Below are 24,582 nucleotides of genomic sequence, written 5' to 3' on the forward strand. Positions count from 1 at the left end.
CCGGGAGGGGAAGCGGCGCGGATGGAGGCGGTGATCGGGCGCGGGCAGGGATGGAAGCGGGCGACGCAAGGGGCGGCGGCGCGGTGAAAGAGAGGGAAGGGCATGGCGGCGGTGTTGTGCAGCGATGGGTGGCACGGCGGTGGCGGCACGCGCAACGAGGAGGTGCGTTGGCGGCGGCGGCAAACCCTAGGGCCGGACCAAGCAAGATGATACCATGTAGACGAGAAAGATTGCAATACAATAAACGTTGTATTGATGGAATGCTGGTGCACGTATATATAACAAGGAAATACCTCTATCTCAACTATACAAGACTAGGAGATGGGTCATAACTCCAATATACTCCCTTTGTCCTAATTTCTTGTCTTTGATTTGTCTAGACTAGCCAAAAGGTCCGTGCATTGCAATGGGAGAAAAAAATATCACACGCTCTTAATTTAAAAAAAATGTTTTATAACCTGAGAATTTGTAACTATTTCTTAAATACCTGAAGAGTTAAAAATGTCGTTAAAAAGATACAGGATCTTTTAATCATAAAAGGAGATTTTTCTTGTTTGGAAAAGAACATTTTTTATGGTCTCATGTTGACGCAGGTACTTGCGCCCTATCCCATCACTATTTCTTGCCATACATGTCATAGATATTGGTCCTTGTTTCATCACTATTTATTTCTTATCAAATTTATCTTTTTTTTCATGTATGCCTCCTTTTTACTTTTTTCATGCGTGTCCTCTCTTTTTTCTTCTTATATATAGGAGAATAGCGCAACATCTCATCTTCATTGGATCTCCTCTGTATTTTCTCTTTTATTTATTTTATAGCGGACATCTCATCTTTGATTGATCCTTTTATCTTTTGTCATGCATGTCCTTATTTATTGGTGTCTCTAACGAATTTATCTTCAATTTGATATCCAATCCTGATTTTGCTGAGGTGTTCATCCCAATCTTAATTAGTACCGGTATGAAAAAAGACGGACAATGCATTTTTTATTAACATTGCAGCCGAGGTAGTATTTTTAAAATTGTTAACAGGTAAAATAACATCATATTTAGATTTTAAATATTTTTTAATCAAATTTCATATATAATATGTTAAATTTGGAGTTACAGTTTAAAAGATATGAGTATTTTAAAAACTATTTGATATGTACTACGGGTTTAATGTCAGAAATATCAGATGATTTTTTACAAAATAGCATGACGGACTAAGAATACCTATTTTTTATTAGTAGGTATATATATATATATATATATATATATATATATATATATATATATATATATAGATATGATGTATCTAATAATAAAACGTAACTAGATACATCCATATTTAAATAAATCTAAGATAAAAAATTTAGGACGGAGGGAGTACATGCAACACAAAATACAACTCAACGATTGCAAACAGACAAAATTCGGACAAGATGGGTCTAGCCGGAGAGTTGGCCCGAGAGCAGCTGGCTGTGGCCCAGCACCAGCACCGTCGAATAATCACTAGTGAATGGGGCACGCCCATGGCGCGCCGCCTGAAGGGTGACTGGGCGGTGCGAGGTAGGACAACGCCCATCCAGCAGCCTTTTTTATCACCTTCTACAATCGAGAGCACATTGATTAAAAAAAGACCGTTGCTTCAGTAACATTGCCACATCCGTGTATTTCACCTGATCGGTACTATAAATTCTACTCCCTCCGTTTCTAAATATTTATTTTTTTAGAGATTTCAAATGGTTACCACATACGGATGTATATAGACATATTATAGAGTGTAGATTCACTCATTTTGCTCCGTATGTAGTCACTTGTTGAAATCCCTAGAAAGACAAATATTTAGAAACGGAGGAAGTATATCTCTACAAGAACACTATAGTGACCTGTAAGCTTGTCGCACTGCGCCAACACAAAGGTCAGCATGTCCTGTCGAGGTCGTAGACGACTTGTGTGCTCTGCTGCTAGTCGTTGCAGATGACGGTCTGGTCCCAACCATCATGTCTAGCACCAGGCACATGACCTGCACGCCGTGGTCCTTGAACACGTAGTACCCGCAAGGCAGCTCCCAATCGCTGCCGTCCAGGTGAGGACAAAATTACTGTTATGATCTATAAGGCTAACAAAATCCTGATTTGACCTCGTGTTAAAAGAAATTTCGATTCTGACCTTTTCGGGTGACGCCAACATCCCTGGCGTCTGGGTTGCGAAGCAGACGCCAGGGTCCCTGGCGTCTGGCCCCTGGACCGCTCTGCCCGCCTGCCCGTTGACCTGCTGACGTGGCAAAGGGCCAAACGCCAAGGACCCTGGCGTCTGGCTCGCTTTGCTCGCGCAGGTAACCAGACAAGTTGTCTGGTGTGTCTGATGGACACCCAGACGCCAAGGTCCATGGCGTCTGCCTCCCACAACCAGACGCCAAGGACCCTGTCGTCTGGTACCTACCCTGTGCTGGCTCCCCTGCTTTACCCTGTTTCTGGTGTCAGTCGATAGCCAGACGCCAAGGAACCTGGCGTTTGGTCCCCTGACTTATAGCTAGACGCCAAGGACCCTGGCGTCTGGTACCTACCCTGTGCATATAAATGAGTAAATGAGTTCTCCTTTTGACAGATTTCATGGCAATCAATGAATTCATAGACATCACAGGAAACAACAATTCACATAAATCACATCATTGAGTAGTACTTTTAAACGACAAATTCATGTCAAACATTCATAGCAACTTCACGAATCCGGTGCAACTTAATTCGAACGGCAACAAGTTCATGGAAAGAAACGACAACAAGTTCATGGAAAGAGAATACACCAAGTTCATCGAAACAAACTAGAATAAGCTCATTGAAACAAACTACAACAAGCTCACTTCTTCCTTCCTCTCTTCACGATATCTGCAAGTGTATGCTCCTCCTCTTCGCTAGCCTCATGCTCCTCCTCTTGCTAGCCTCCTCCGCCTCCGCATCATTGTTGGACTTATATCTTTGCATTCCCGTAGGCATAAATTGATGAGCATACTCCGGACTACGGAATTGAGTGTTCCATATCTTCTTTCTACCTTTCTGGCCCGGTGTCTTAGCTATTGCTTTGCCTTTTTTTAGAGCGGGCATTGCCTTGTGTCAGTTGTGTAACCTGTGATGGTTGTGGAGCATCAACATCATACTCATGATCCTCTTGATGTGTTGCATCATACTCATGCTCATCATGATGTGTTGGCTCCTCTTGATGTGCTGGCTCCTCTTCATTGACCTCCTCCTCTATGTCCTCTTCATTCTGGACATAATGCCGTTTATTAGCTCTGGCGGCGCGGCTACCAGGTGCATACACGTCACTGGACTGAGCACCATGGCAAGAAAGCATAACTGCCATCTTATAGAACCGCTTCTTGAACTTCTGCGACAACACAAAATATGCTATGATATGAGATGCAAATAACTAATCCGCGAAAAGAAACTTTTATAATATATTGCGACTAACCTCCATCGTGCTCCTAAGAGTCCTCTCAGATAATGCACCACCAGGTGGATGACTCGGTGCAACATTGGCATCGTTGACGCACAGAAGCAACTCTCTGCCCTGCAATTCATGAACACACCAGACTTATGTATTTGAAAGAAGACAACATGATGCAAGTATGTTAGAATCGGTCAAACAGACTACCATTTCGTCATGCATCGGTGCATAGTCAACGTGAGCCCCTCTGGTGTCTCTCACAGCCGTGTTGAAGGTTTGATAACCTTGTGCAGTCTCCGGGTCTTCAGACACCAACTCCGACCACTCCTCATGAGTCCAACCAGGCTTCAGCTTCAACCGGTAATGATCCGCATACCACACTTGATACTTCTGATATGCTGACTGATTGTGAGGTCTATTCTCTGATTGCACTAACGTGTCTCTTTGATTCCAAATTTCTATCCACGCACGGTGTTTGTTTGCCCAATCCGATATATCCTGATTGTTCCTTCGATCGAACCTACAAATGATGCACGGGACAAAGCATTAGCAAACATTGACTTATTCAATGATCTACTACATACTCAAGGCATGCTTGCTTACCGATGCAGAGATAGCATTTCCTCCTTGCTCTCCTCAATTGGAATACCTTGTCTTCTTCCAAATTGTCTTGCCACACGGTCTACAAAGTGCCACTCGACTGCGAAGAAGCATATCATTGGGCACCTCGCCCGCCAAAGATGGCTATCACGCGTGCACATCTCATTAAGATCAAAGTCACGATCTTCCACATAAGGCAACCAATATACCTGCAAAACAAAAAGATACATTGTTAGCTACATAAGTTTCATTATTGACTAAATTTTATCTCATCGAACTTCTCAAAACCTGCTCAGCAGTCAAGGTGTCCAGCTCGTTCATATAGCACTTGTATCGCACATGCGAGCTTCCTGTGTAGACTGTTACTTGTTCCCAATAGTAAGCAAGCGTAGGGCGCCGATATGGATCATCATCATGCAACCCGTCATGATTACCCCGTGGGTTTGCCATGAGGGGGTTCTTGAAATCGGGCCGTCCAACCGGGATCCGCTCCCACATCCACACGGATAGGCTCCAAACAAACCCAGACAATGAGGATGTATCTCCCTTCCTCCGACACGCCAAGTCAAGCTGCAATCACACAAACATGTTAGATATGGAGGCGCATGACAAATGCAAGATAAATGGTTGCAAATATCTCTTACCTGACGATACAAATATGCTAGTGCGGCCGAACCCCAGCTATACTGGGTATCCCAGTTATTGAGTAGCTCCAAGAACATCCAGAGGGCTGAGTTCCCGGTTGCATCTGAGAAGACTACCTTGGTTAGTACATACCAAAGATAGGCCCACGCGTACTGTTGCACAACCACGTCATTGGCACCCTGAGGGCACGGATTGGTGTCTCCTCTGACTAGTTTTAGCCAAGAATGCCTCACTCTCGCGGTATCGGCCTTGCCTTCTTGAGGGTCGTCGGGCTGAACACCAATTAAAATGCCTGTCCGTTCTCGCCAATTAACGACGCTGACACGACCGGTAACAGCTTGTCCGTCGATAGGAAGGCCGCTTATCATAGCCATGTCCTCTAGGGTCATCGTCAGCTCCCCACATGGAAGGTGGAACGAGTGAGTCTCCGGCCTCCAACGATCCACAAGTGCGGTCAACGCCGCGTGGTTCACCGGCGGAGCGCGTCGCTTAAACTGCAACACGAATGGGAGAAGACCCAATCTCCGAATATAAGGCTCGTACCGCGGGTCGTAAGTAAAGCCATCAGCGGAATGACCCCTCATGCGCATAGCAACTACATGCTGCAAATAAAGTGATGTTTTGATCAATACAAGAACACAAATGAGAAATAAAGAAATTTGACAAGTCTTGCTTCTTACATTTCCATTCTCAATGGCACGAGCACGATGCTCCTTATCCCACTCATCGATTAATCCGGCATACCAAGGTCCATCATCATCCGCCATCCTACAAAACAAATCACAAACATCTATGAATACATGAACAATATAAAACAATACAATTTTCTTCTCCAAGTTATGCCATATGAACAAACCATTCTTCTCAAACATAACCACATCATTTTCTTCTTCTTCATATGCACACATAATTCTTCTCAAACATACCAACATCATCTCAATCAAATAAATTTGTCAAATAATATGGTGTCACATATGCAAATACATATCATCTAGAGTACCAAATTTCACCATATTTTTTGCAAATATAGTATGCCAACAATAGGATTATATACACATACACACATCATCTATCAAACCAAATTATCAAACAAGTCTATTTTACATACAAAAATCATGTATTCATCACCCCTCTTAGTTCAAAAAAAACCTATGGACAACATATACACAAAACGGAATTGATTTTGCCTACATGTTCAACTACACATCATCTACTGCCTACCAAATCATCTATCAACTACAAACAATTTCCTAAAACAAAGAAACCATCTACTCTTCTAACATCACCTAGTGTTGAATAATGCATCCAACAAGAGAGGGGAAAACCAAAACAAATTGGAGGGAATAGGGGAGAATACCTCAAGGATGCTTGGGGGGTCAGATCCACAAATTTGGGTGGAGGATGGAGTAGATCAAGGGGGGGTTTGGTGTGAGGGAGAAGAGGGGCGAGAGAGAGAAAGCTCTCTGTTCTTCGGCCGCCAGGGAGAGAGGTTGGGGATGAGTGGGCTGGGCCCGTGGGGTTATCCAGTTACCAGGGCCAGACGCCAGGGTCCTTGGCGTCTGGCCCCTTTGCCACGTCAGCAGGTCAACATGCAGGCGGGCAGTGCGGGCCAGGGGCCAGACGCTAGGGCCCCTGGCGTCTGCTTCGCAACCCAGACGCCAGGGATGTTGGCGTCACCCAAAAAGGTCAGAAACGAATTTTTTTTTGAAACGAGGTCAAATCAGGATTTTGTTAGCCTTTTAGGTCATAACAGTGATTTTGTCCTCCAGGTGAAGCGTCAGCGACAACACCAGCACAGGCGTGGCACACCGCCCCCGCCACTTTGAGAACGGTGCCGTCGCTGCCAGTGCAAGGCAGAGGTCCAGCTCAGTTCAACAGATAGTAGGCTGTACCTCCTCTTTGACAGCTGAGGAGGCTGGGAGCTCTAGTATTACCTGCGTTACATGCCTACTCATAAATTTAAAACCAGCTTGGTTAAAACCTCATATGACTTTCAGAATAAAACATGGCGAAGCAAAGTTCTGATAACAAAAGCATGCAATGAAACAGGATTTTTGATAAATAAAATCAGGAGGCCATGTTATGCTCCAACAAGATATACTGCAATAGTCAGTTCTATCATCAAACTGATTATTATATACTCCTTCCGTTCCTAAATATTTGTCTTTCAAGAGGTTTGAAATGGACTACCACATACGGATGTATATAGACATATTTTACAGTATAGATTCACTCATTTTGCTCCGTATGTAGTCATCGGTTGAAATCTCTATAAAAACAAATATTTAGGAACAAAGGGAGTAATAGATGATGCATTGTTCAGGCATGTTCTGGAGATAAGCTTAAGATTTAAAACTGAAAATACACTAAAATCAACTAACATATACATCCTCATAACTAAAGTAAGCACAAAATGAGAAAGTTACAGTTTTTCAACATATTGCTTCTAGGTCTGTACCACACTATACATTAAAGTAAACATGCCCCCTAAGCAATTTCAGATCACCTTTCGAACTACAAAGTTCATCTAGAACTGTGATAACACATAACAATGAATAATCCATCTATGCGAAAACACCCAGAGTCTATTCAATAAGACCGCCTCGACAGTGCAGATATATCAAACAGACCAGTCTAAATTTTAAGCACTAACAAATTCAGTTTTTTGCTGCTCCCTAGAAACGGCAAAGCGATTTGCGGTCTCATACCTCTCGCCTGAGGTCGTCGCCGACACCTCCTTCATCCCCGAGATCCTCCTTCGGTGCTCCACTTGCTTCATGATCTGAAAACAACACGCGTGCCACACCACAGAGGAAACACCAAATCAAGCGGTTAGCAATTCATCACTACCATATAGGCATCGAATCCGATCCGATAGGCGCAACGAAAGATTCAAAACCCACTCACTGTGTCGTCGTCGTCCAGGAAGGCATCCTGAGCCGTCTCTGGCTTCCTGAAGAAACTCCCGAAGAAACAGATCATTGTCATGCAGACCAAAAATGAGACGGAGATTTTACCTAGATCGGGCGCGACCAGTCACCACTACACCGCCACGACCTCGAGCTCGGAGTTCGACTCAACCTTCAACCTTCTGACAATCTGCAGTAAGCAAAACGGAAGCGAGGTGAGCAAACTGTCGAACCGATGGCAGGCACAGTAAACATGCATGTCAATGAAGCAATATTCTCGAACGATGTACTTTCCTTTAATTATCTGTTGCAGGATAGAAAACTGAAGCCGTACTCGACTCCCTTTGATGTCAGGCTGGATAGAGCTCTGAAGAACTACTCTGCATGAGTTACTGCTTGCTAAGTTTAAGAGTTAAAAAAGTGTTCTGGTTGTGTGGATAGGCTCTGTTTCTACTCTTTGTAGGAATAATGATTCGTAGATTTGGAGTCTACTCCAACTGAATTTTGTGTACATTGAAATGGAGATGCATCAGTAATTTTGTGTATATTGAAATGGAGAATTAGGCTTGGATTCCCATTACTCTTATCCTACCTCAGCAATTTTGGGTTAGGATAAAACCATGGGTTTTCCCAAAATAAAATAAAACAAGCCCAGTAAGAAAGTAACATAAGAATCAAAGCCTAACAGAGAATTAGGCACTTCCGTTGGCATGTCAACAATCAGATATAAGTATTGTGCTTGTGAAAATTAAAAGACATACTTCTAAAACACCTAATTGGCAGCATTAAGCTTCTACGATATCTGCACAAACCAAGTCTCTCACATGAGTTGCAGCTTAATTAAATAGATTCAGAAGAGACACGGGTACATATATCAGTGCATAAACCATTCTTCTCAACGCTCAGTTGGTCTAAGTTCTGGTATCTTCATTCTTCATATCCTCCAAAAAAATATGCTTTGATGTGCAGAAACCAGACCACTTCAAGTTCTAGTGAATTATACAATTGTCACTGAAATAGCATAAGCACTTGCATTCCTATGTACTTTAGATAATGTGCGTACATAAAAAATCAGTTAATGTGTATAAAGCTAGAAATTATGAAACTGACAACTAACAAAAAAAAAAGAGTTGTCGGTGTGCTCCTCGCAAAGAAGCATACAAGGCTTATGTTATTAATTTATTTTTTTAATGTTGCGCAACCAAAAAGTCTTACCAAGTCTAACTGATTATGTCCACAAGCCGTCGATGTCGATGTCGTTGCGTGCCACAATTAATGCCTGGATTTTTTTCTTTTACGAGACATCGGCTCCTCGCAAAGAAAAATCCAGGGAAGCCGTCGATGTCGATCGATTTGTACGTGCAGCTAGCGGCACTGCAGTGTCGCCTCGTGCAGATGCGCACCGACACCTTTTTGGTGCGAGCGGCGGGACAGTGCAGTTCTTGTTCTCCTCCTCCTCCCCCTCCTCCTCCTTTTTTTCTTCTTCTTCTTCTTCCAATACTCCCTCCATTTCTTTTCAAAACTTGTCTCGAGATAGCTGACCACACATGCCATGTGGTGGGACAGTGCAGTTCTGATAGGAAGAAGTAAGCAAATAAAGGCGCGGCGTTTTGGTAGGGAAATTGCAATTTTTTGCAACTGCGTCAGCGTTGGTCAAGTAACAAGAGACGGGACAGTAAACACTAAACAAGCAATTCGCGGACAAGCTGGTGACTGAACAACCGAACAACAAGCACGTTACATGGTTTGGTTGGGTTGTAGTGGTCGCCATGATCGGTGAGCTGGGTTTGCACGACTTCAGCGCATGAAAGCGGCGGCCCGATGTCAAACTCATAACCCCTGTTTAGTTGCGCCATCGCTGTTTTCATGTTCTTCGTCAATCACCATTCCATATAATCTGCCGGATTCTCGTAGGTTGTCTCAACCGGGATAAGCCAACGGTTTGCTTTTCGATTGAGGGCAATGCTTGTTTATCCGGGTTTTCAAGAGACGATGACACTGATTGTAGCTATAGTGGAGGAGGAGTGGTGATGGACCTAGCTACTATCATTATCCGGCCACACATTTCAAATGCAACCCATTTTAATACGCCTTTTACTCGCAATCCGCTTCAACCACCGTGGGGTGTATTATTGGTCTCACGACGTGGTTCCTACTACAGCTAGTGTAGGATTCAAGTGGTTGATCCTATTTACCTTCATTATGAAAGACCATTGTTCGGGTGCATCCAAGTGTTAAGAGCAACCCAAACGTTGTTAAGCAAACTTATGAGACCAAATGTCCACGGACACGTCTGCCGTATCCAGATGCAGCGATAGAGGAGTAAGTCATCAAACCATAGACATTAAATAAGGGCCAGTTCTTTTAGTGCTTATGGTTGGCTGTGGAAATAAGCTGCCCCTCCTCAATTTATTTTAGAAGCCCAACAAAAATAATTATTTTAGAAGTCTATTAATTAAGGTTTAACTAGCAGACTTTAAAATAATATTTTAGGCTAAACATTTAGAATAAGCTCGGAAGGGGGCAGCTTATTTCCACAGCCAACTATAAGCCCCAAAAAAAACGGGCCCTAAGTGTCGAATTCTAATATCAGGGTGGCCCATGTGGACCTAAAGAAAAAAGTGCGTGGGCCATGGAGAGATGTACACTAGTGCATAATCGATCTTTGGAGTCGGCTGTCATACATGGACGGCGGTGGTTTTCAATTCCGCTTCAAAGTCAATACTTTGCACGACACCGGCGGTTGCAGAAACCGCCACCAACATCGTGGACAACGTAGGTAGTTCCTAACTTAGAACAACCTCCATTATAATTGGACATCACTGACAGTTCCGTATGAATAACCACCTCCATTTTCTATGTCAAGGATATAGATATTTACTTTTAGGTACCCACCTTGATACAAACAAAATGACACTGCTCAATTTTCATATTTCTTGCTGGCCACACGAATGAAATTGAAAGTAAACATTGAAATAAATATAAGCATTTGTCATTCATTTTGCACAAAGCTTTGCATCTCATAACATTCATTTTGCACAAAGATGATGTGTCGTTTCCTCTACTATTGCAAAAGACACAATCATAACAGTCTAAAACCATTGATTTTTTTTTCAACAAGTCTTTGTTGTTGACTATGTCATGAAGAAGGCGCCAGAAGAATAATATGTGTCTGGTTTTATTTAAACTTTTGTGAAGCCAATTGAATAAAACATGTCCTTCCTTTGTTCTTTCCACCCATTTGTACATTTTAATGGAGGAATAACCTGATCCCTGCCACCGATAGCATCGTATGTCTTTGGCACGAGGGTTACATCTTTGCAAGATCATATTTTATGTATGGCCAAAAGATCGAGTAGAAAGGGGGCGTGGAAGTGATCGGATAAATCTTGAGAATTTGCCATGGCTGCAAGGCTTGCACTGCCATCAATTCTAATTGAATGCAATTCTAGGAAGAGAGCCGCGGTGCTACGGCTTACAACCCACTGCCGGGAAAACAACAATAGCCCATTGCTCAATCACTAGCCTGGATGATGGTAGTTCAAGTCTTGCAGCCATGGCAAACTCTCAAGATTTGGGCTGGTGTCAAAATGCTTTCTTTATTGGGGTCCTCTTCTTTACTGGGTTGTACGTGAGTTTGGCAAAGGTCATCAGTTGACCCCAGCCCAATGTCGGCGTCCTGGATTCGGGGGTATCCAGCCCTGCCTGCATGCGTCCCACCTCGTGGCACCACCGACGGCCTGGTACGGCCCAGCTTCAACACCAACACCACATGACCCTCGCGAGGGGCCAAGCCTCGCGAGGCGGGCAATGCCAAGACCCCCGAAGGAATTTGCCTCCTCAGGAGGGTTCCTGAGGGGCGGAGAGTCCTATATGCAAGCTACCTCACGAGGCTCAGCTGACGTGAGCCATGACGACCATGACCAGGCGGGCGCAGAGCGCAGGTTTCCTCTTCGGTGCAAGGGAGGAACAGCGCGGTTGCGGAGTCCGGAGGAATCAGCCAAAGGTTTCCATTCTGATGCAATGAGACCAAGACCGCCAGGACGGCAGGATGGAGGTCATCGACAAGCCCACAGCAGTGTCATGACCAGAGGCTTTTCGCAGGCGAAAACTACTTTTGTCAGGATAGACTGTACTACTTGTCCCATTTCAAATCCGGCCGTTGTGGGATTCCTTCCCGCTCATATTTGGGAAGAGGACCAAGGCCACTATAAATAGGACTAGCCACCACCATAGTGGGGGATGGGATCCATTCTCACCCGACCACCACACCAGCTCAAGAACACCTCACCTCCTAAGGCTTGTTCATCCACTATAATTGTTTATCCGCAGCCTACAAGGCAATCCACCACACCACACTGAATTAGGGTATTACACCACAACGGTGGCCCGAACCAGTATAAATCTTTGTGTCTTTGTGTCTCTTTGAGCTCAACGCGCTAGGCTTAGGAGGATCGCGAGTAGGCAGGCTGGGCAGGTTGAGATCTCTGCACACACCCTAGAGTTCGAACCTCTCAAGGGTTGCCGGATCCTTAAATCTGACATTTGGCACGCCAGGTAGGGGTGCGTCGGATCCTCTCTTCCGTCGTTCGATCCACCACCGCTCCAACACCTCCATGGCCGACGCGCACCGGGCTCGCGCCGTGCGTCGGGCTGCAGTCACCGCCCACGTCGCTCAAACGGCTCTGGCGGGTGATGGTTGTGCCCGCCGCGCTCCTTCTCTGGTGGCCAACGCAGCCACGGGACCTGCCGGCCACGAGCAGCAAGCTTCATCGCTGCACCCGTCGGTGCGCCGTGACGGTCGCACCGCTACTCCGTCACTGACCCCAGCAGCTTCGTCATCCCACGCGTGTCACAGCCAGGTGGACGCGCCGCTCTGCTCACGGCGCGGGGGCTTCTTCGCTACTGCCCGGTGGGTGATCTCTACGAGGAGTGGCTCGAGCGGATCGCCGAGCTCATCAGCGTCGCGCACGGGGGCTCTGACGGGCCGGCTCGCTCGCTGCCTCAGCAATCACCTGCAGCGGGCGACGTGGTGCACGGGGGCTCTGATGGGCCGGCTCGCTCGCTGCCTCAGCAATCACCTGCAGCGGGCGACATGGCGCACGGGGCTCCTCCACCACCTACGGCCCCGGGCACCACCAGCGACTATCAGGAGCTCAGGCCTCTTCGCGACGGGCGCCTCGGTCGACGCCTCGAGCGCAACGATCGAGGCTATGGTCACGGAGGTGGCCGAGGTGGAGGACGCTGGATGGATGCGACCGTCGTCAGGAGTGGCGTGACCAACCTCGTGAGGACCGCTGGCAGGACCAGCCTCGCAAGGGAACTGGAGGGAGCAACCTCGTGAGGATCGACCTCAGGGCAACGCAGCCTTGCCTTCTCTACCTCCACCGCCAAGGAGGAATGAAGATCACCACCAGGACGAGGGGGCTGGGGGCTTCCAGGAGCCACGAGCCATTGCCTGCATCTTGGGCGGCTCACAGGCCCCGGCTTCCCACCGCGTCTTCAAGCAGTTCGCGCGCAAGGTGAATGCAGCACTCCCCAAGCCTGAAGCAACTCGCCCTCTCAAGTGGTCCAAGTGCGCCATCACCTTCGACTCCTCAGACCGGCTCAAGTGCGCGGCCACCGCTGGCGCGCTCCCCATGCTCTGCTCCCCCGTCATTAGCAACGTGACCGTCACCAAAACCCTCATCGATGGCGGAGCAGGACTCAATGTTCTCTTTGTTCAGACGTTCGACAACCTCCAGGTGCCATACTACCAGCTTCACCCCACCAAGCCATTCTCATGAGTGACCGACGGATCGACACACCCGATCGGGCTGGTTTGCCTCCCTGGCACCTTCGGCGAGCGCAACAACTATCGCACCGAGCTCATCGACTTCGACATCACCGAAATCTGCCCGCCCTACAACGCCATCCTGGGGTACCCAGCACTGGCCAAGTTCATGGCGGCCACGCACCACGGCTACAATGTCCTCAAGATGCCAGGAAGTGGCGGCGTCATCATGGTCGCCTGTCAAGAGAAGGATGCAGTGTGCTCCCTCGAGCGCGCCTTCCAGGCTGCAGCAGTTGAGAACCCGGAAGACGAGGACGGCGCCCTCCCTCCTGAGGTCGCCCCCAAGACGAAGAAGCTGCAGCTGGGACAGAGGTCTCGTGAGGAAGCATCACTCGAGGATGCAGCGCTGAGCCTCGCGTCTCCGGACGCGGCACCTTCACCCATCGCATAGGAAGGCACGCCCGACGCTCCTCTCAGGCTGGGCTCGGGGGCTCTCCTTTGGAGGGCCTCAGATCTAGCCAATGTCGCGAGAGTGGCGCTCGGGCACCATATGGAGGTGTTCTTCACAGTACGCTTCCCAGGAGAAGGCAGCAGGCGTGAGGCACCAGGCGTTCAGGAGTTCATCAGCAAGGCAATCGAGGAGATTCGGAAAGGAAGGGTTCTGCAAGACGATTGTCGCCTGCCGCGTGGTGCAGCTCACTGCCCTGGCGAGGGTAAGGAGTTTCGCGTCTGCATCGACATCCTTAGGCTCAACAGGTCCGCGTCTCGGCAGCTCATGTGGCTGTCTCGTGTCGGCCGATGTGAGGGTCTGCCTCACAGCTACGTCTGCATGCCTTTTGGCCTGGCAGGCGCGGCTGAGGCGTTCCAGCGCTGCATGAGGGACGCTTGGATGGCCTGCGAGGCCAGGCATCAGGCGATCCTGGCGGAGATGGAGGAGCACCTTCAGGAGCCTCTCGGTCCCTCCGAGTCTCCCGAGGCTCGGCGCCGGAGCGGCTCATGAGGAACGGCTTCAGCGGCGCGCGTTTTTTGGCTACTTCAACACCTCTTCAGCAACGGTACCACGTGACATCTCTCTAGTTCGTTCAGTTTGGGGGCGCCCCTCGGGCTGCATCATCCCCAGGCCGTGTGGGTCCGTCCCTACGGCATGTATCCCTTCCGCATTTACCAGAGCCAGTTACAATCCTTGCAAGCTACTTTTGAATTATTAACTGCCTAACCGGCACTTCGTCGCTAAGAACGTCTCGCGCCCTTGCAAGCCCTCCTGCGCCCGCCTCATGATTAAGGACTGGCACGGCCTTTGTGCGTGGGTCCGTGCCTGCAGCGTCGCTAAACCCATGTAGCTGAGCTCTAGCTCATGGGCTAGTTCCCGTGTACGTCACCTCCCATGGCTCTTGGTGCCTTGTTCTCACATGAGCTAATCGCGGGTGGATGAGTGAGGGCGTGCGACCTGGTGCCCCCGTGGCCACGGGAACCGCGCGCCGGTTGTTTTTCTTCAGGATCTTTGCATGAGAAGACTGGGCACGACGTCTCTGCTCGGGTCCGTCCCTACAGCATCGATAAATCCAACGACTGAGCTCTGTCTAGCAGGCCGGTCCCATTCACTTCACCTCCTGGGGTTGTTGGTGTCTAGCCTTCTCATGCAATAACCTCAGGAAACTCATTCGGCGCAGGCTGCCTAACCATCTCGCAGGACCAATTTAAGCACCTCCAATCAAGACCAGGCACAATCCGCCTTGAGGTAGGGCCTTGTGAGTCCTGCGCTCTGGCTCACGGGTGCCCATATACACCTCCTCTAGCCCTGTCGTGCAAGCCACATGTTAGGGCGGGGCTGTACACGCCTCGGGGGCTCTCCTCAGAGGGAGCCCCCTCCCATGCACCAGTGGAAGCACCATGCTCCGCATTGGCCATCGACACTGCCGAGGAGCGGCTATGCCCGTGCAAGAGCGGAAGCGCTATGCTCCGCGTTGGTGATAAAAAACCGGGGGTGGCCTCACGGCCGCATTAACCTCAGGGAGCCTCCGGCCTTAGTGGCGAGCCTGTGACGCCCCCGATTCAATCTTACACTAATCATACACGCAAACGTGTATGATCAAGATCAGGGATTCACGGGAAGATATCACAACACAACTCTAAAAATAAAATAAGTCATACAAGCATCATAATACAAGCCAAGGGGCCTCGAGGGCTCGAATACAAGTCAATCATAGACGAGTCAGCGGAAGCAACAATATTTGAGTACAGACATAAGTTAAACAAGTTGCCATAAGATGGGTAGCACAAACTGGGATACAGATCAAAAGAGGCATAGGCCTCCTGCCTGGGATCCTCCTAACTACTCCTGGTCATCGTCAGCGTCCTGCTCGTAGTAGTAGGCACCTCCAGTGTAGTAGGAGTCATCGTCGACGGTGGCATCTAGCTCCAGGGCTCCAGCATCTGGTTGCGACAATCAGGTAGAAGGGAAAGGGGGAAAAGAGGGAGAAAAGCAACCGTGAGTACTCATCCAAAGTACTCGCAAGCAAGGAGCTACACTACATATGCATGGGTATATGTGTAAAGAGGCAATATCGGTGGACTGAGCTGCAGAATGCCAGAATAAGAGGGGGATAGCTAGTCATATCGAAGACTACGCTTCTGGCAGCCTCCGTCTTGCAGCATGTAGAAGAGAGTAGATTGAAGTCCTCCAAGTAGCATCGCATAGCATAATCCTACCCAGTGATCCTCCCCTCGTTGCCCTGTGGAAAAGCGATCACTGGGTTGTCTGTGGAACTTGTCTGGGTGTGTTTTATTAAGTATTCGGTTCTAGTTGTCATAAGGTCAAGGTACAACTCCGGGTCGTCCTTTTACCGAGGGACACGGCTATTCGAATAGATAAACTTCCCTGCAGGGGTGCACCACATAACCCAACACGCTCGATCCCATTTGGCCGGACACACTTTCCTGGGTCATGCCCGGCCTCGGAAGATTAACACGTCGTAGCCCCACCTAGGCACAACAGAGAGGTCAGCGCGCCGGTCTAAATCCTATGGCCCAGGGGTCTGGGCCCATCGCCCTTTGCACACCTGCATGTCGTGTGGGCGGCCGGAAGCAGAACTAGCCCCCTTAATACAAGAGCAGGCTTACGTTCCAATCCGGGGCACGCCGCTCAGTCGCTGACGTCTAGAAGGCTTCGGCTGATACCACAACGTCGAGTGCCCATAACTGTTCCCTCGTAGTTGGTTAGTGCGTATAGGCCAGTGGCCAAACTCAGATCAAATACCAAGATCTCGTTAAGCGTGTTATTTTAAAGTAATTGCGGACGCCGACCTGGGCCAGGCCCACTGAGGGAGTCCTGGATTAGGGGGTGTCCGGATAGCCGGACTATCATCATCAGCCAAACTATCATCGGCCGGACTATCATCATCGACCGGACTCCAAGACTATGAAGATACAAGATTGAAGACTTCGTCCCGTGTCCGGATGGGACTTTCCTTGGCGTGGAAGGCAAGCTTGGCGATATGGATACGTAGATCTCCTACCATTGTAACCGACTCTATGTAACCCTAGCCCTCTCCGGTGTCTATATAAACCAGATGGCTCTAGTCCGTAGGACAACAACAACAATCATTACAATCATACCATAGGCTAGCTTCTAGGGTTTAGCCTCCTTGATCTCGTGGTAGATCCACTCTTGTAAACATCCACAATATCAATATCAAACAAGCAGGACGTAGGGTTTTACCTCCATCAAGAGGGCCCGAACCTGGGTAAAACATCGTGTCCCTGGTCTCCTGTTACCATCCACCTAGACACACAGTTCGGGACCCCCTACCCGAGATCCGCCGGTTTTGACACCGACATTGGTGCTTTCATTGAGAGTTCCTCTGTGTCGTCACCGATAGGCTTGATGGCCTCTTCAATCGACAACGACGCAGTCCTGGGTGAGACTTTTCTCCCCGGACAGATCTTCGTATTCGGCGGCTTCGCACTGCGGGCCAACTCACTTGGCCATCTGGAGCAGATCGAAAGCTATGCCCCTGGCCGTCAGGTCAGGTTTGGAAGCCTAAACTTCACGGCCAATATCCGCGGGGACTTGATCTTCGATGGATCTGAGCCACAGCCGAGCGTGCCGCGCTGTCACGATGGGCACGACCTAACTCTGCCGCCGGACAGCACCTTGGAGGCCGCACATGAATCTGCTCCGACCCATAGTCCGGAGCCGATCGCTCAGATTGAGGACGGATGGCTGGACACCGCCTCGGGAGCTGCAACTTCTACGGCGATGGAGACGAACACTTACCTTGTCCTGCATAAAGCTCATGACTACGAGGTGCCGGACTCTCTGCTGGACTCCGAACCTCCTGCGCCCCTGCCGGTCGAATCCGACTGGGCGCCGATCATGGAATTCACCGCTGCGGACATCTTTCAGCACTCACCCTTCGGCGATATCTTAAATTCGCTGAAGCATCTCTCGCTATCCGGAGAGCCCTGGCCGAACTACAGCCAGGATGGTTGGGATGCGGACGACGAAGAAATTCAGGGCCCACCCACCACCCACTGCGGAGCCACCGTCGAAGATCTAACCGACGTACTCGACTACGACTCCGAAGACATCGACGGTATGGACGACGATGCCGGAGACTATCAAGAACCAGTGCCTACAGGACACTGGAAGACCACCTCGTCATACGACATATATATGGTGGACACCCCAAAAGATGGGGACGACGAAGAAGCAACGGAGGCCGATTCCTTAAAGAAACAGCCCAAGCGTCGGCATCAGCGGCGCCGCTCTAAATCCTGCCACAGCAAAAATAGAGATTCCAGCACAGGAGATAATAACACCCCAGAAAGTGCCGAAGACAACCCCCTCCAGCACGATCCAGCGCAGGAGGAGGCAGAAGCAAGCCCTCACGAGAGGGCGGCAGACGAAGAGGTCGAGGATGATAATTACTTACCTCCCTCCGGAGACGAGGCAAGCCTCGACGACGACGAATTCATCGTGCCTGAGGATCCCGTCGAACAAGAGCGTTTCAGACGCAGGCTAATGGCCACGGCAAACAGCCTAAAGAAAAAGCAGCAACAGCTTCAAGCTGATAAAGACCTACTGGCCGATAGATGGACCGAGGTCCTCGCAGTTGAAGAGTATGAACTCGAACGCCCCTCCAAAAGTTACCCAAAACGCAAGTTGCTCCCCCGACTAGAGGAGGAAGCGTACAAACCTGCATCACCAGCGCACAATACGGCAGACCGACCACCTCGTGGCTGCGACAGAGAGGCATGCAAGCCCTCCACCAAAACCGTACCCCGGCATCGCTCAAAAAGCATGAAGCCACGGGGGAACGCGCCGGACTTGCGGGATATATTGGAGGACAAGGCAAGACAATCCAGATCTATCTATGGATCACGTGGGCGCCCCAAGACCCACGATGAATACCGTCGCGCCGGATACAACTACTCCGGCCGGGCCGAACACAGCAGACAACGCTCTCTCGAGCTACGTCGCGATATTTCTCAATACAGAGGCGCCGCACACCCACTATGCTTCACTGACGAAGTAATGGATCATCAAATCTCTGAAGGGTTTAAACCCATTAATATCGAATCCTACGATGGCACAACAGACCTCGCGGTTTGGATTGAGGATTATCTCCTCCATATACATATGGCCCGCGGCGATGATCTTCACGCCATCAAATATCTCCCGCTCAAGCTTAAAGGACCAGCTCGGCATTGGCTTAACAGCCTGCCCGCAGAGTCAATTGGATGCTGGGAAGACCTGGAAGCTGCATTCCTCGACAACTTCCAGGGCACGTATGTGCGACCACCGGACGCAGATGACCTAAGCCACATAATCCAGCAGCCAAACGAATCGGCCAGGCAATTCTGGACACGGTTCTTAACAAGGAAAAATCAAATCGTCGACTGTCCGGATGTAGAGGCCCTCGCTGCCTTCAAACATAACATCCGCGACAAGTGGCTGGCCTGGCACCTAGGACAGGAAAAGCCGAAATCCATGGCAGCCCTCACATCACTCATGACCCGCTTTTGTGCGGGAGAGGATAGCTGGCTAGCTCGCAGCAACAACCTCAGCAAAAACACTGGCAGTCCAGATACCAAGGACCGCAATGGTAGGCCGCGTCGAAACAAAAACAAACGCCGCATTAACGGCGACAGCGATGAGGATACGGCAGTCAACGCCGGATTCCGAGGCTCCAAGCCCGGTCAACGGAAGAAGCCATTCATAAGAACCACTCCGGGCCCGTCCAATTTGGACCGAATACTCGACCGCTCCTGTCAAATACATGGAACCCCCGAAAAGCCAGCTAACCTCACCAACAGAGATTGTTGGGTATTCAAGCAGGCAGGCAAATTAATCGCCGAATACAATGACAAGGGGCTACACAGCGATGACGAGGAAGAGACCCGGCCGCTGAACAACAGAGGGCAAAAGGGATTCCCCCCTCAAGTTCGGACGGTAAACATGATATACGCAACGCATATACCCAAGAGGGAGCGGAAGCGTGCACTAAGGGACGTATACGCGATGGAGCCAGTCGCCCCAAAATTCAACTCATGGTCCTCTTGCCCGATCACTTTCGATCGAAGAGACCATCCGACCAGTATCCGCCATGGCGGATTCGCCGCATTGGTTTTAGACCCAATCATCGATGGATTTCACCTCACGAGAGTCCTGATGGACGGCGGCAGTAGCCTGAACCTGCTTTATCAGGATACAGTGCGCAAGATGGGCATAGACCCTTCAAGGATTAAACCTACAAAGACAACCTTCAAAGGCGTCATACCAGGTGTCGAGGCCAGTTGTACAGGCTCAGTCACATTGGAAGTGGTCTTCGGATCCCCGGATAATTTCCGAAGCTAGGAGTTAATCTTCGACATAGTCCCGTTCCGCAGTGGCTGTCACGCTCTGCTCGGACGAACCGCGTTCGCAAAATTCAACGCGGTGCCGCATTATGCATACCTTAAGCTCAAGATGTCAGGCCCTCGTGGAGTCATCACGGTCAATGGAAACACGGAACGCTCCCTCCGAACGGAGGAACATACAGCGGCTCTTGCGGCAGAAGTACAGAGCAGTCTTTTAAGGCAATTTTCGAGTCCAGTCGTTAAACGACCGGACACGGCCAAACGCGCCCGGAGCAATGCGGCCTCAACCCTAGCCCTCGCACAATTGTAAGACAAACTCTCCGTGTACATAATTACACCCTGGAGATACCATGGGCATAGGGGGAGAGGCACAACCACAACAGACCCAGAGTGCGGTTCGACCACACCAGGGGCTCCCAAGCGTGTCGCTCTTTTTATCTTTTATTTCTCTCTTTTTTATACAGAACTCTGTCCGGCGGCGAACCTGCCGAACTCATGATGCAACAGCCAGGGAGGGACAAAGGCCGCGACGAACACTCAGGTGGTCTCCATTACGAGCATTAAATTTGTTAAATACACCATTCCCTGGCCTACCCCTGGAGGGAGACGCCTTTAATTCGTCCAATCCCTTGCTTTCCGCACTATTTGTATCATTCCGCACTCATAGCAGCTCTTCTCGAATAAAATGCAGCACTTTTTGCCCATAATCGCATTACCTTATATATATATATGTTCATTTACGACATGTTTCATCCACACATTTTGGTACGGCCAAATACACCAGGGGCTTATGTTCCCCGCATTATGGTGTGATAAAGTCCGAACACTTTCACAAGTGCGGCACCCCGAACTTATAGCATTATATGAATCGGCTCCGAATCATGTCTTGGGTCAATAGTTGGGTTTGCCCGGCTCCCATGTTTGGCACCTTATGTTTCGTTCTATCGGCTAAGGTAGCACTGGGAGAACCACTGCGATTGCGCCCCGGTTGAGCCGGGTTAACACCTCAGTGGAGAAAGCTAAAACTGACTGTCATGATAAGGCGAGAGACTGGTCGCTGTTCGAGAGGTCCTTTCGGGTCCTTAAAGACCTATGCCGCTTCGAGCGAAGTTCCGGATAATGTCCGACGAAGGCGTGGATAGCGCCCCGAATTCGGTCTTCCGAATACTAGGGGCTTCGCCGAAATTTAAAATTATAGAATTCTATGGCTAAGTGAGAGTGTTCAAGCACTATAAGTCCGGTTGCCTTGTTCGTTGTGTTGAGCGCCTCCCTAGATGGACCCAAAAATGGGAACAAGAGTGCTCAAATTTATCCCGAACACCCCAGCACTCGTGGCATGGGGGCTGAAGCCGACGACTTTCCATCTCTCAGATTTAATAAACGGCCGCACAGAAGGTAATATTTTAAATTAACAAGCGTTGCTTAGCGCATATGAACAAAGTTTTCAGCGCACGGGATAACACATTGCGAATTTACTCAATAATTACATCCCTGGGGCACTCATCCGCAATTTTGCGGGCACCCTTCAGGACAGTCTTATCGGCGTTAGGGTGGAGGGGCGAGGGGATCGGGCTCCTCCCGATCCAGATCCAAACAAGAGGGAATGAGGGAGCGAGTGGGTGGTTAGGGTTTCGGTACCCTGGGGAGTGGGGGATAAGGGAGTGGGGGCGCGGGGTGGGCCGGCCCATTTGGGCGGCTGGGGGTCCGCGTGGATGGCCAACTGGGCCAAAAGGCCCCGCGGGGGTGGGCGGGGCTTTTTTGTTTTTTTTGCATTTTCTTTTATTTATTTCTCTTTTTACTTTTCTTTTCTATTTTAATTTTAATTCCACATTATTTTTACTTAGTAAAATATGACTATAGCTCCTAAAATAACGTTTCATAATAACCCTCAGCCACAAAAGGTTTTAACCCAAAAAAATAGTTTAGTGTTTTATAAAATACCAAAGGCATTGAAATAATGTTTTCCTACCGTTTAAATCTTTTTAGTGCATTTATTCATTATATAAAAATGTGGATTATACATCCTAATCATCTATGCATTAACTGGCACAAACCGAACATTTTGTTTTTAATATTTGAAAACTTTTGATGTTTGCCCTTATTTCGAATTTGATTTTGAATCGGTTTCGAACTAACGCAAGATTAGCAATAGTAATCGAGGTGATGTGGCATCATTAGCAGAGGTTTACTGTAGCTTGATTATCCGGGCATCACATAGCCTCATCGCTCTGCTCTCCCTCGGGAAGGTAGTGCGAGGGGGCTGGGCACGGGGGCTACGCTCAGGTCACGCCTGGCGTACCCCACCTTGCCAGGCCTCACGGGCCTGGTCTTCACGCACCCCTCCCAAGCGAGAGCTCGGCGAGGAAAAGGTATGATGGTCTGTTCGTACGTCAAGGAGGACTCCTGAGCATCACGTCAGGAGCCAAACTGGTCACGTAGCCCCTCACCTCTTGGGCTCTTCCTGGTGATCCGGACGACTCAACGACGGCTGAGGTATGCGCGGGGCCGGGCCCTGCCGACGCAGAACGCTAAGACCTGGCTTTCACCCTTCTTTTTCAAGCCATTCGCACGTCAAGGGGGACTCCTGAGCATCGCGTCTCAGGAGCCTAACTGGTCACGTAGCCCCTCACCTCTTGGGCTCGTCCTGGTGATCCAGACGACCCAACGACGGCTGAGGCATGCGCGAGGCTGGGCCTTGTCGACGCATGACACCAAGGCTTGCCCCTGCACCTTTTCCTAAGTTGTTCGCACGTCAAGGAGGACTCGTGAGCATCACGTCTCAGGAGCCTAACTGGTCACGGATCCCCTCACCTCTTGGGCTCGTCCTGGTGATCTGGACGACCCAACGACGGCTGAGGTACGCATGGGGCCGGGCTCTGCCGACGCAGAACAACAAAGCAAATGGAAAAGCTGAAGGAGCATAATCTAGTTATTACAAGACATATTGTTCCAAGCAAGCAGTTTTAAACGCCTCCCCGAGGCATGTTGCATGATACAGGACAAACAGGGAAAAAGCAGAATCGCCGGGCCACCTCTTCAGACTTGGACGTCACCACTGCCCGCCAGCAGAGCCTCATCGCCAGGTGCGTTGCCCGTTCCACCGGCTTCAGTTGGAGGACCAACGACCAGAAACTTGCTCAGCGTGGCGTCCACGAAGCTCTTCACGACGGCAGCAGCAGTATCCTGGGAGTTGGAGTCCACCAGAGTAAGGAAGGAGGAGAGGTCGAAGCTGGCATCCGGAAGAAAGTGAGCGCCTCGCTTTCCACCAAGGAGGAGAGGTCGAAGCTGGCATCCGGAGTCCACCGGAGTAAAGATGGATGAAGATGCATGTCAGAGCCGAGGAAGAAAGTGAGCGCGCCTCGCTTTCCACCAAGGAGGCAAACCCGTCGACAGCATCTTCGAGCCCCGCCACGACTTCAGGAAGCAGAGCAGCAGGGCTCTCCCTCGGGGTCGTCACCACCGCCTTCTTCGAGGGATCATCTCCAAAGAGCGCCTTCTGGGCCTTGTGGAAACGCACCTCGAGGAAGGTAAGAGTGCTGCGCTCCATGGCGGCCACCTTCTTGGCCTCGGCGAGGGCCGCTTGGGCTGCCTCCGCCTCCTCCTTCAGCTTCGTCAGACGGTCGCGCTCTCCAGCCTGCTCTAAGGCAGCCTTCTTCAACTCGGCGTCTTGGTTGGCAATGACAGCTTCCTGGGCCTTCAACTTCTCCTCACGCTCCTGGAGCCGGCTGGCCTGGGCGACCTGTCGGTCCTAGAGAGCCTTCAGATCAGCCTCCTCCATGCGACGCCGGTCCTCAGCTTCTGTGGCCTCCTTCCGCGCCAGGTCGCGCGTCGTGGCGGCCACCCCGAGCACCTTCTGGGCTTCCTCCGCAGAACCCCAGGCCACGCGAAGGCATAGCTCCTCTTCATGCTCAGCAGCGGGCGCTAGGGTGGAGCAGCTGGTGCCGAGCTCTTGGGAGCAGGAGAACTTGCGGTCGGCGCCGCCCGGGACGTCATCAGCGAAGGCGGAGCACTGCCCGAAGGAATCGGCGCGGTCCTACCCTTCTTCGCGGCCGCCTGCTTGGGCAGCTTCAAAGAAGACACCCCAGATTTCGTGGTGACTCCTGAAGGGCGCGACACCTCAACCACCGAAGGTTCGTCATCATCATCATCGTCAGGAAGGTCGTGCAGGAGCTCCCTTTGCTGCGGGGCAGAGGATTCCTCCACCATCTCGTCCACGGTGGCTTCGGAGGAATGATCATCGGAGGACAAGTGCACCAGAGTAGTAGGCGGCGGGGAAGGCCCCAGCCGCACGAACCCAAGCTCGTCAAAGACAGGCATGGCCACGACAACCTCCTCGGCGTCATCACGGCAGTACATCGGAAGC

General features: G+C 50.1%; 2 protein-coding genes across 2 annotated transcripts; both read right to left on the bottom strand.

Moving 5' to 3' along the window:
* Positions 1-2,725: 2,725 nt before the first annotated feature.
* Positions 2,726-3,546, bottom strand: LOC123065484 (uncharacterized). The gene is made up of 2 exons (XM_044488751.1): positions 3,456-3,546; positions 2,726-3,371 (listed from the first exon to the last, which is right to left on the bottom strand). The coding sequence occupies exons 1-2, from the start codon at positions 3,459-3,461 to the stop codon at positions 3,054-3,056; spliced, it is 324 nt and encodes a 107-aa protein (XP_044344686.1). The 5' UTR covers positions 3,462-3,546; the 3' UTR covers positions 2,726-3,053.
* A 484-nt stretch (positions 3,547-4,030) lies between these two features.
* On the bottom strand, positions 4,031-5,443 carry LOC123067523 (serine/threonine-protein phosphatase 7 long form homolog). Its single transcript, XM_044490281.1, has 4 exons — positions 5,357-5,443; positions 4,676-5,278; positions 4,320-4,601; positions 4,031-4,240 (listed from the first exon to the last, which is right to left on the bottom strand). The coding sequence occupies exons 1-4, from the start codon at positions 5,441-5,443 to the stop codon at positions 4,031-4,033; spliced, it is 1,182 nt and encodes a 393-aa protein (XP_044346216.1).
* Between the last annotated feature and the right edge of the window lie 19,139 nt (positions 5,444-24,582).

This window comes from Triticum aestivum, chromosome 3B, assembly GCF_018294505.1.
Source record: "Triticum aestivum cultivar Chinese Spring chromosome 3B, IWGSC CS RefSeq v2.1, whole genome shotgun sequence".
In the NCBI taxonomy this organism is placed as follows: domain Eukaryota; kingdom Viridiplantae; phylum Streptophyta; class Magnoliopsida; order Poales; family Poaceae; genus Triticum; species Triticum aestivum.

Bases quoted from the DNA above. Each gene is read 5' to 3' on its own strand.
- LOC123067523 (XM_044490281.1), bottom strand. From the start codon at position 5,443: ATGGCGGATGATGATGGACCTTGGTATGCCGGATTAATCGATGAGTGG. The intron at 5,279-5,356 runs GTAAGAAGCAAG...CTTTATTTGCAG, and splicing joins GTGCCATTGAGAATGGAAAT to CATGTAGTTGCTATGCGCAT. The intron at 4,241-4,319 runs GTTTTGAGAAGT...TTTGTTTTGCAG, and splicing joins ACACCTTGACTGCTGAGCAG to GTATATTGGTTGCCTTATGT.